The following is a 12,672-nucleotide window of genomic DNA, read 5'->3' as shown; positions in this document are numbered from 1 at the left end:
CATTTTTCAGCATTATCTCATTCTTGATTTATAAATCATAGAGAATTTTTAACAGCAATATGTAGTACCTGAGACAGTTATAAAAGCATAAAAGAGAATAATTTGGGTATAAAATAGTCATAAGTACATAAATTCATAATTTAATGTTAATACCGAGCCTATTTATTTAGTCACGTTGCGTTGTATTTATATCTGACACTATTTCTGTACTTTGATTGGCATAATTAAGTAGGGGGAATGAATAGGCACTACTATTTTACATATCACTGGTAAACAATAGCGAGGAAAGGGAGATGTGGCAGAGGTATGTATGTGTTTTTCAAGTTCTCAGTAATCCACTGGAGGCTGTTCTATAAATGATCATTGAAGGGCTGCAAGCTAGCCTATAATTACAGGAAAGAAAGTGGCAGCTCTGGCATTTCATAACTATGTGTCCTCGAAAAGTGCTTTGTGAGTTTGTCACCAATGATAATTTAGATAGAGGCTCATTACTGAACATCACAACACTTTAAAAACCTTTCGCCTTCATACAGGAGAATAAAGGACTATTTTAATGGCAAGGTTCTTTTGTGTTCTACTGAAAAATTCAATCAAGACAAAACCTCATTGACTATTATTGTAGTCTGCAGTCTCTGGTCTAATAAAAGCAGCATAGATAAATTGAATGGTTTTCTAAGACTCGAGCGTATCAATGCAAACACTCCACACTTTTTTCACTCTTTAAATATACAGTGATGGAGTATCACTAAAATGTAAACAAGTGTAAAAACCTTTCTTACCTAAGTGAGCTAATGCAAGACGATCAGAAGTGCCAGGCTGTTTGTCATGTGAATTCCCTTACTGTCTTGCACTTTCTTAGCATTTCTCAGTGCTTTGATACGTACGCACACAAACATGGGAGACGGATGTGTGTTGTACCTCTTGTAGTTACTGACGGGACCACACGCTTAATTTTACTCTCGCATTTTAAGAGATAAAGGTAATAATATTAGTATAAATTCTTCAGGATAAAACTTGTTACCCTGTTACTTCTGTGAATACACTGTTTTTATTTCTCAGATGTAAATGTGTCACATTTCTTCAAAAATGAATTTAAATAGAGTAATTTAAAACACTAAAGGCCATAATTGGCAGTGACACTTTGGAGCTGTAAAGATTTTTTTCCAACATTTTCAAAGAGTTTCAGGTTGAATTTTATAACAGAAAACAATCGTGTTTTAGAAAAATATTCTCTCCTTTTAAAACCGTCTGACTGAATTGTAGTGCTTATTAAGGGCAGGCTTCTAATAGCTCTGGCTGGAACTGAGCGAGGCACAGATGGGTTCTGTGTGTGTTGCTCCATGTAACTCTGCCAGTGCACCTCATCCTGACCTATAGAGCTTTGCTATTTTAGTCCTGGGCTGCTATGTAGAGAGACTGACAAAGAGTGTCGAGTTGTATAGAGGTTAATTGATACAGGTAAATGTCCACTAGAATCTTGGTTGAAACTATCTCTCTACTCTCTCTAATGGGGTATTATCTTTTGCTTTTGCTTTTCAGAGCCAGAATCTGTTTGCCAAAAAAAAAAACAAAAAAAAAAAAAACAGTAGTAAAAACTTTGGGTTTTATTCCAGGGCATTCCTAGGGTTTATAAATCCCTACCTCCTTTAAAACACGCTGCGCTGTTTCTTGTCAATAATACATTAATTCCAGTCTGCTTTACAATGCTTTTTGTAGTTCATAATTTGCCTTGTTACTTCCTAATACACTGCAAATATGATCAGGAGAAAATCCTGTTTCTTTCAACAACCGAATAAGCAGCAAAATAATGGAAGAGACAGTGTATGTGTTGCACAGCCTGCTTCACATTTTCAAACCAATAACTCATCCTTCAGGAAGACTTTCCATTCCTCCAAAATATTTCTTCCCCTTACAAAAATAACCAGTGTTTTTCTCAATTGTAAATCAAGTTAACATGAGATTAGTAAAGGATGCAGACAAGATAGAAGACTGGGAATATGTTGATGAAGTATGAATGCTGACCAGCACAACTTTCACATAACTTAAAAGGCATGGCAAGAAACAACAACAAAAAAATACCCAACACAACACTTGGGAATGGTTCCCAGCCTTCTGGAAGAAAGAATGTGTGTCTGTTTTGGCAGATTGCAATATACTGGACCCTAAAACTACTGCAACTTTATACAGAGGAAAGTTATGTTAGAGGATTTTAAAAATGCATTAGATCTTGCTTTTCTATCCCTACATTGCCTGTACGTGCATGAGAAATAAGCCCACTTCAGAGGAAATAAATAAATAAATAAACTCAGAGAAATATAACACTGAGAACAATTTTTACACTCTTAATGTTTCCATAAAATAACTTTTCTCCAAAATGCACAGCGGAAGCAGCCACGTGATGTGAAAGTATGGCATAAGGAGTGCATATCTCTTCCCACTTTCTGAAGATGACTGTGTTAACTCTCAAGGAACAGACTACAGTCTGCAGAGCTACCATGTAATCAGAGTGAAATTGCACTGCACCAGACTCTCTGCTCCTGCACTGCATCCTGCTGTTACATTTAAAGTTCCTCAGGGCAAGGACTGTGTCTGTGTCTATTTTGTAAGGTGTTATGCAAACATACGGTGTTGCAATAACTAATAAATAATCATGAGAAGGCAGTAACCTCAGACTCAGGCCAGGAGCTCCTTCACCATTGCTTACTGCCATGTGTTCTGTGCACACACGCATGTGGAAACACAGTGATGTGCTCTGCTGATAGTGGTGATGATACGTAGGTAAAATCTGTCTCCAGTTGTCTTTCTGACAACTGTATATCCAATTAACTGAAAACACGGAGCAGTTGTGTTAGTACGCCACACACTGCCATGTGTAACTGAGGGAGTAGAATTATTTTGAATCAGAAATTCAGAACACAGGTGAAAGGTACATTCTGAACAGTTACCTTATGTTTGCACCAGTTGTGCAGTTTTGCATCCATGGGGTAATGAGGTAGTGAGGTGAGTTCCACTGAAAATAAAGAAACTGTAGGTTTTATGACACACAAAGTGGAGGTGCATTGTCCTTGGTGATGCTTTAACATAAGTTGCCAAGCAGACATGCTAGTAAATAACTTTATAATAAAAGAATAAGCAAAACATTTCCTAATTACTTGCATCTTCCCCAGCTGCCTCTCTTGCAAGGGTAACAGTCTTAATAAGCTGACAGTCTTATTTTGCTCCCCAATGGTCCCCATCCTTGTCCCGTAAACCCTGATGCCATTCTTTGAATTGAAGATACAAATCATAGAAAAAAGTAAGATATCTGGCCACCCTATTTTTTTTCACTTATTCTGAGAAACACAATTGATCGACAATTGAGTAACTTCTATATTCATACTGCTATGAATAATTCTGCTAAAAAAGGAAAAGGGGGAAGTTTGAAGGTGGCTCCAAAAGTAATGCTTCCTATGTTATATCAGCCCACAACATCAGATGTGGTGGTACAGCAGTAGATTCTGAACCTTCCTGCCAATATTCCCTTACATGTTGTTGCCATGTGACAGATGGCAGCAGAGGAGCAGTCTGACAAAGTGGTGTCTGACATGGAAGTGTGTATGGAGCAGAGGTGTGTCATTGAATTCCTTCATTCCTTACTGCAGCAGTGACAGTGGGTCACCTGTGCTGGTGCGGATTATTACAAGTGTGTAATGCAGGCTCTTGTTCATTGCTGGCAAAAATGGAAAGCTAATGGTGCTATGTTCAAAAATAGAGTTCGTAGCCAAGAATTCATTTTATTGAGTACTGCAGTTGTGCTCTTTGTAGCTTTTGTCATTTCGATGGAAATAAATAGAAGACTTTACTTTTGGAGCAACTTACATGTACTTCTTCATGGTACAAATCACATATAGTTCCTGTAGCTTCAAGATCATTGGTGAACCCACAAAACCTACCTCTTCTTGCAAACTGAAGTAGCCAGTAAATCCACATTCAAAAGTAGAACTCCTTTGCTCCCATTTATTCTTCAGCCTGATCCTTAAGTTTTCTCACAGGAGAGCAGCAAACCCACTTTTAAAGCTCCATAAGGGGTTTCTTTGATCCTGGAAGAAAAAGAACAGAAATCACCATTGTTAAGGAAAAAAAAAAAAAAAAAAAAGCAACAAAACACAAGACTGAATGAGCTCTGTAAAGTATATACCCCATCGAATCCTATGAGAAACAGCTATTCAGGTGTGGGCTGTACTTTATATACAGATACCCACCCCCCGTTGTTCTCCTTCCCTGCTGCAGTGTAGGGTTCTTTGCTAAGCTGTCACGGTTGTGTAGCCTGAGTCTCCCCCAGGAGGTTTGCTGTGCGTGTAGAAGGTGTGTAGTTGTTCCTTCACATGCCTTTTCATTGTGCACTGTTCTTCAGACAGTGGATAACTGCCATCATCTTCACAGGCTCTTTCCGGAACCTTCAGTGAAAGTCAGTGATGTTCCCCTATGGTCTCTGTCATTCCTGGCTCTGTTCTTGGGAGGGGAAAGGACATTCTGTTGTTCCTTATGTGATGATGATGGAAGAAGATCAGATGGAAAAATCTAAACAATTCTACATTAATTCACAGTAGTTCAAGCAGCATAAAAGCAATTATATCTTTTGAAGAATCATTTATAGCGTGGTTGTTCATCTGCACCAGTAACAGCTCAGTGAAGACCAAATGCTGACAACCAGTTATGTCGGCTTTTAGATGGCTTCTGTGATCTGGGAGGTAGGAGCTGGGCATCTGGCAGTCATCACGGACAAAGTTTGTGCAACTAAATGAAATAATCAGTTTTGTTACTTTGTATTGTTGTATCTAAGGCATGCTCTAACTAGATCTTTTTGCATAACTCCCATTGAAACTAATGGAAGCCATATGCACAGGAGAGAAAAATGGGCTCATAAAGAAATTTTCCTGATCTTAACACTGTCTTATTAGTGTTCTCTTTCTTCCCCAGGCACCTTAACAATGAACATGCGTTGGATGACAGAAGCACTGCTCAGTGTCGGGTGCAAATGCAAGTGGTTCAGCAGTTAGAAATACAGGTTTGTTACACGAGTGTATCATCCTATTACTTATTTACTATTAATCTAGACTAAGTTGAAAACATTTGCCTTAATAATTGTGGCTTAAAGCTGTATGTTTCTTGCATGAAATTTGTTGATATTCATGAATGAGCTTTTTTTTTTTTTACTTTAAGATTTTTTTCACCTTATAAATTATGCAATAATTATCTAACATCAGCATTGTCTACAGTATTTTGCTTGAACTAAGACCCTAATGCCATTCATCACAAGCACAAAATCCTGTCCCTGCAGCAGGGACTGGATCCGAGTTCTCTTCTCTCTTTGAAATGCTGGCTCAGGACCCCTTCTGCCCCTTCAGACCCAGTGCATGTCTGTGCTGTGCTGCTGGACAGAGGAGCAGCAGAGCTCCTTGCCCAATGGAGGCCATTTTTCAGGAAGCAGATGGAAAATGTCAGACCCACTCAAGGAGTTCTCCTGGGAGTTTTGTCCCCAAGCAGCCCCATAGAATCACACAGATCACAGAATCACAGAATCACCTGGATTGGAAGGGACCTCAAGAATCATGAAGTTCCAACCCCCCTGCCTGGCAGGGCCACCAAACTTCCACAGTTACTAGATCAGGTTGCCCAGGGCCCCATCCAACTTGGCCTTGAACGCCTCCAAGGACGGGGCATCCACTACTGTGGCATTCAGGTGACCTGATCAACCTTCAACCATTAGAGCTCACTGAGTATATGTGATGTTCCATCTACCTTTCTGAAGAAGCACCAAGTACTTTGTGTGGTCTCCCAGTAACTGAAACAACACTTACCTGGTGCTGAGGCATGGCACCCCAGAATGACTGTGCAGGATGCTCGTATCATGTGGTTCTGTGGAGGAGGGCATTCCTCAGGACTCCATCCCCTCATGGAAGAGTGCAGGGGAGACTAAGGGATGCAGGGAAGAGCTGAGATTGTTCTTCCAGTTTGTGGAGATACCTGGGGAAAAAAAGGACAAATGCCTTTTTTGCCTTGTAGTGTGTATTGCCTCACTGTTTTTATGCATGTGGGAATACTTGTTCTCCTTTCAGCAAAGGCCAACTATTAGATTCTCTCATATTTTGATACTGGAAACCCGGTGCAATGAGGGGAAAGTGAAACAATGTCATTTATTGTCATTTGCCTTGAAGTGGAATTTCTAAGATTTATGGGACAATGTTTACTTAATTTTCTGTTATGAATTTACGTCATGGCAAATAGCCTATCTCCAAAACATCACGCTCATAGTATTAAGCCAAAGGAGAAACCTTTTTCCCACCTTCTGCCTCAAGTACTCTTTTAATTGAAGTTCGCTGACCAAATTTTAGCCCATGCACCCAGAATATCTGCAGTTATACAGATAGCTTCCCATGGCTTTGAATTACTTACAGGCTGGTTTGCTTCATCCAATCTCAGTCTACAGGTGTACCTCTTGAGCTGAATTCATGCAGGAAAGTATTTTAGAAGTCTGGAAAGAGTCAGTGTTAAACACCAAGTGATTCAAGTTTCAATTTAATGCTGTAATTGGTTCACATATATCCAAAGCCAGCATCACTAGAATAAAACTTCTAGCATTTTCTCTTCGTTTGAAAAAAATGATTCTTTTCATGTTGTACGATACATTTTCCTCTTTTATGTTCCAATACGAGTAACATATTGTAAACATTTCTTCCCATTTCTCTTTTTATTATTCTTATTTAATAATTGGAGTCTCAAAGTACAATCATCCGTGTAGTATAGGGGGAGAAAACAATATCGGTTAGGAAAAGGTGCAGGTTTAAGTAATGTGATGTCTTCTAAAGGCAGTGTAACGGCTCCTGAAGAACTGTTTACCGTTTCGAAAGGGTATGCTGTAATGTAACAGCACAACTGAAGGTTTAGCTTGCAGTGTGACCAATTATGCCATTTTTTGCTTTGTCTGACTGATAGTGAAGTCGGGTCCATCAGTTGTAATGAGACTCAGCACAGTGTAGATGCGGACTCGGTGGCAGAGTTCAGTGTTTCACACTGCCTGGTCTCTGTCACTCTATTGAATTAGATTGATGATGGCAGATTGCAGGGGGCACTAACTGGACCTCAGTGGGAAAGGATGAAGTGTGGAGACAATCCTGGCAGGCTCTGTGCTTTGAGGACCCTTCACCCCTTCACAGCTGCTGGCACTAGTCCATAGCTAACAGTGTCCACAGGACTTTAAAGAGACACTTTGGGCCTTCTAATTTATGGTCTTACTAACTTGTTACTGTCGAGGCAACTGTGACCTCAATTCTCTTATTGACAAAAAGATGAAGTGTTATTTGTTTTCTCTGACCTTTTAGCATATGAAAGGCTGTAAAAGTTGTGGCTTTTTTTTTTTTTTTTTTTAAGTCCCAAAGTTGCATTTCCTCCCAGCTAAGTTTCTACTGACACAGACTTTTATATGCAGGAATCATTACACTGAGACAAGGCTCAATGATAAGATGTATCGCTGCAATAAAATAGCCGAATCAGTCATTTCTAAAATGTTTCTGATCTCACTCTTTCTTAACAGCTTTCTAAAGAACGTGAACGTCTTCAAGCAATGATGACCCACTTGCACATGCGACCCTCGGAGCCCAAGCCATCTCCAAAACCTGTAAGTGCATATTGCTTTATAAACAGTAAATAGGTCTACGAATGTAGCAGACTAAGAAAATGAACAATTTAGTGACAGTTGGAAAACAATGAGTGTGATGAAAAATACAGCAATAAAATGAAAGTAAAATGCAATAGCTTGTCAAATTGTATGTTTCTTTAAAAGTAATGCTATCTTTCACAAAATCTATCCAATCTACGCCATAGGTGACACTAAACAAAGTACACCTATAAGTGTCCAAATCATTGCCTTGAGACTGAAACCAGAGAGAGTATCTTTTTTGTGTGTGTGATAGATTCACACATATTAGAAGGAAACTCACTTTGATAGATATGAAGTCCACTGAAATTGGTGGCAATAAAAAGTAAATGAGAAAAGAAAAGAACCCAAGTACCTAGAAAATTTCTTAAATTACTTACTAGGGACACCAATAAACAATTTGTTATTCTTAAACAAACAAAGGAACATTCTATCATATCCAGCATATATAATGATTTTTAAACACACTTATCGCTTAATTTCTGCCAAGAGTGTATCACTAAGCATCTCGTGTGGTGATATAGGGACACTGGGAAGTCACAACTGGTCATGGCCGTTCCAGGGCAGTGTTCCAGGCCCAGCCATGTGGCCAGAGCTGCAGTCAGAGCCAGTCTTCATTATACCCAAAGTGGATTTGGAAGTATTGTCTGATGCAGGTCCAGTTCTATACTGCTGGGGTGTCAGGTGTCACAGGACTGGCATGCAGAGATACACTGGGCTTATAATGCAAGCTGTGTGATATGTTAACTGTTCATTAATGTTAGCCGTGACAGCAACCTCAGTGTGTTCAAGTTCTCACAAATATGAAAAGGATACGCTAGCACTTGAAGATGAAATGCTGGGTATCGATGAAAATCTGTGTCCATCAAAGTCAGGAAATGTAGGCAGAGAAAACACAATCTGTTTTAAAGAGCACGCTTGGATATTGCGCCCAGTTAGTGTTTACGTAAAAGGACAGCATACTCTGTCTCTGTGTTTCCAGCTCCACATACTTCAAAGAAAATCTTTGAGGACCCACTTTATAATCTGATGATGAATGAAGAAAGTGTTAGCATTTCCTTAACCCCTACCTTTGAGAGAGAGAATTTAGATGCGTCATTTTTACTTTTGTTAGTATAACTAAATTTGAATTTTTTGTAGAAGGAAAAGGTGCTTGGAAACTTTAGTTTTATTGTGTGTGGCTTGTATCTGAATAGAGCAATCTGAGGGTTTTTTCCATTTCCATGCATTGTGAAGTTCTCCTGTCACACAGACTCGAGCAATTGCACTCAAGCAATTCGCGTTGTGTTCAAAATGCTGCTGAACTGTGTGGGAAAAGGTTTTCAGAACACATTTCTGCTGTTTAATTATTTTAACCCCAGATGATCTGTAGTCTATCAAAATTTTGAGAATATTGTTTCTTTACAGTTTTAAGTGACTGCCTCATTTCAATAAGATTATTTTTCTCATTCCTTCCTATAGTATAATGTAGATAATCACGAGACAGAATAATTGTCTCATAAATCCATCAGGAATCTGCAGCTTGTTCTTTTCCAATTAATTATTCAATCAGTAAATTTTTTAAAACTCCAGCAGCATGGTTACATCTACACTAATAAAGAATTTTCAGCCTATAATCCAAAACAGAACCTGAATGAATAATGTAATTGAAGTATTACATTACATAAACCACACATGAAAGAATTGCTAATTGCGTTTGATGGTGGGCAATTAATACAGAATCTTAGATGAGCGATTTAAAATGAAACCACAGTTTAAAGTTCCCTTTGGAACTAGAGATATCTGAAGTGGTGAGCTGCACTACTGGCCTCAAATTGGTTTGAAAGAAGAGTGGTCAATACAACTCCCCCCCCAAGCCCCCCAACCCCCCCCCAAAATTTATACACTGTACAAAAGAAGCTTCAAAATTGATATGATAGTAGAGATTTATGGTCTCATGTGCAGTGGCTCAGTTGAGACGGCCCACACATTTGATAAATATTAATAGCATGAATTTATTACCAAGGAGAAATGAGCTCTGTTGGTTCATCACTGCACCCTTAACAGCTATCAGTACATGAACACAAGGTGCAACCGCACTGTCTATTATATGACCCCATTTACTCTCTGAATGGTACTTCATTAAATGGTACCTTTTGGCCATGCTATGGATGGATGAAAATCAAAGTTATCAAGGCTGCGAGTCCTGAATAATGAGTTTCACCCAACCTTGAATATATTCAGATGAGCTGAGGTGGCTAAGTGCTCATCCTAGGTTTTACATGCTTTTCTTTAGTTAATAATAAATTCTATTTTATCAGTTCATGATTGCATGCCTACAAACATGTCATGCTTATTATTGCAGGCTAGGAGAATAAGTTACCGTAACATTGTAAACATAGTAGTTTGAATCTGCACAGATGGAGAATTTCTGCACCTTTTGTAATTTTTAACGTGTCTATAACTATATAGTGGCTACTGTATTTTGGCCGCACGTTACCGCCGTACCTGAAGTTGTACTGTTTTATGCTTTATCATGTTGTATTTTCTTGTAAGCAAATAGATGGGATAAAGCCTCTTTCAATGAAATGCTGTGGAAGTAAACCTCCCCCCTCCCCCTCCCTCCCCGCCCCCCAATTTGCATGCTTGCTTGCAAGAGAAAATCAAATACACAATTAAAAGCTTTGATATTTAAAAACAAAGGTTAACAATCCATACGTAAGAAAAGTGTATGCCACTTAAATCTCCCTTCATTTCTCAGACTCTTCAAAAACACTTTTTGCTATGGACAAGCTTAAACTCTTAGCTTCGTGAAGGTATTAAATAAGGCATTTGGTAGCATTATCTGAGCTTTTTTTATGTACGTAACAAAGAATTCCCAGTCCAGTCTGCTGGCTTAGAGTACGAGCAGAAGAACAGTCTGTGGTTTATTGGGAACAGATGCACTTGGGGATGCCTTCAGGGTGCCAGTCGTTATTATTAGACTGCTAATGTGCTTCTTCTGGCTGCTGCCCAAGAAAGAAGAACAATTAGCTGGCATATGTTAATTTTTGTTTCCCTAACAAATCTCTCTACTGACTAAATGTGTAAAACAAATCCACAAAGAAAGATCAATCAATGCTGTACACATCATTTTCTCCCCATTAAAAAGAGGTTTATCTTAAGAAGTGTATTTGGGATTTGAAAAGGCAGGTGTTACTAAATTATACACAAAACCCAAATTTCCTGTGTTTAGCCACTTGCAGTTACTCCATTCAGCTGAAGAACAATTAATATTGGTTTTCTAGCTCAGCTCTATAAATTACTGTATAAAGTGAAAAGACTACAGATTACCCCTTATGAGTATCATTTAAGTATATGGCAGCAATCTTTTTATGTGCTGCCCTGAGTATAAATTCTGCTAATTGGATGCTATTTATGACAAAAGATGTATGGTAAATATGACAGAGGTAATACGAGTTTTTGATAATGAGGAACAGGGCCTTACTGAGGGGAGTAATGAAGGGCACACTGTTAAACAGCTTGCATACATTCTCACCTTTTTTTCCTTTTTTCTACCCTGACACCCACTTTCCAGAGTACATCAGCAATAAGTGACACTGTAATCATAAATTGAAAATGATACTTCCAGAGGAATTGGCAAACTTGACATTTCATTATATTTGTTAACACATGCCACAAATGATTGTTAGTGAGGAAATTCCATTTCCCTCTCTCCATCTCCAATCAGATTTAATTTGAAAATTTTCAGCCTCCTCCGGCTAATTTGCAATTAAGACAATTTTGTTTGAATATGTAGTAATGTCATTACCATTCCACCAAATTAGCAAGGAGACTAAAGGTCAGTGTAAAATTTTCCAGCTGGCTGGATCCTCTCAGCTGAGATTTGGGACTGGGGGAAAAAAAAAAAAAAGGAAAAAAAAAGCCACTCCGGCAGCATCAGAATAGCAACTTATTTTAAGTTGTGTTGGTGTGAACATTAACATCTTTTATGACATTTATTGTTGTTATTGTTGTTTTCAGCAGGAGCTGGATCTGTTTTACAACAGACCTAAATAATCACCGGCTAGTTTCTGTTGCAGGCAAACATACTTTCTGTGAAGTCTGGTAGTACTAGAAGGAGTTAGTCCTAAGTAACATTGCAGCAGATTATTAGATAACCTCTAACAGCATCCTCTAATTAGAGTTCTTATGATACAATTTCATCCTGTAATTAGTTGAGATTGGCTGCTTCCTTTTGCAGCTTATTAGTGGCAACACAGCTGTAGAAGTGAATCCACTCTCATTTGTCAAACCTTTTTAACTCTCTCTCTCCTTTTTCTCCTTTTTTTTTTTTTTTTTCCCTTTCCTTTCCTTTTGGGTTTCTACAGCTAAATTTGGTGTCTAGTGTCACCATGTCTAAGAACATGTTGGAGACATCCCCACAGAGCTTACCTCAAACTCCCACGACACCGACGGCCCCAGTCACCCCAATTACCCAGGGACCCTCCGTAATCACCCCAGCCAGTGTACCCAATGTGGGAGCCATTCGAAGACGACATTCAGACAAATACAACATTCCCATGTCATCAGGTAGGGTGCTTGACTTTGGTACTCCTGTTTTGTTTTGTCACAAAATTTACACTAAAACTTAAAATACCGTAGACGCAAATTGTGGATGTCAAAGAAGCGCTGACCACTGCTGACTTTGAAAGGCTCTGCTTTTCATCTCTAATTCTATCTGCCAATGTTTAAAACAACCAAAAAAAAAGGGGGGGGGGGGAAAAAAAAGAAAAGAAAAAAAAAAAAAGAAAGAAAAGAAAACTGAAGGGAAAACAAGGTCTGAAACTGTTTTCTCTTAGTGTAAGATATTAATATATGAAAAGGTTTGGTATTAGTGACAACATATACTGCTTTAGCTGTCATCAGGCTGTGCTAACCATATTTAATTCTGCATACGTGCATTAGTCTCCCATTTCTCTGCTAGCCAGAGAAAAATTTCACAAAGGAATATTTTA

The 12,672-nt window shown here is 38.7% G+C and overlaps 1 protein-coding gene across 46 annotated transcripts in view; it reads left to right on the top strand.

The window, feature by feature from the left end:
- The window catches only part of FOXP2 (forkhead box P2), a 389,891-nt gene that overhangs the window by 346,105 nt on the left and 31,114 nt on the right, over nt 1-12,672 (top strand). For all 46 annotated transcript variants that reach the window (XR_014940862.1, XR_014940893.1, XM_085531421.1 and 43 more), the window contains 3 exons: nt 4,960-5,047; nt 7,574-7,657; nt 12,046-12,247. Coding sequence is in view for 44 of the 46 variants with exons in the window: in XM_085531421.1 (XP_085387547.1) it covers nt 4,960-5,047; nt 7,574-7,657; nt 12,046-12,247 (374 nt within the window). In the remaining 2 variants the exon portion in view is untranslated. The remainder of the gene's footprint in view (nt 1-4,959; nt 5,048-7,573; nt 7,658-12,045; nt 12,248-12,672) is intronic.

The sequence above is a fragment of the Coturnix japonica genome, chromosome 1, assembly GCF_054131305.1.
Source record: "Coturnix japonica strain WE chromosome 1, WE-NBRP24, whole genome shotgun sequence".
Classification (NCBI taxonomy): domain Eukaryota; kingdom Metazoa; phylum Chordata; class Aves; order Galliformes; family Phasianidae; genus Coturnix; species Coturnix japonica.
This window is presented reverse-complemented; position numbering and strand designations above follow the sequence as displayed.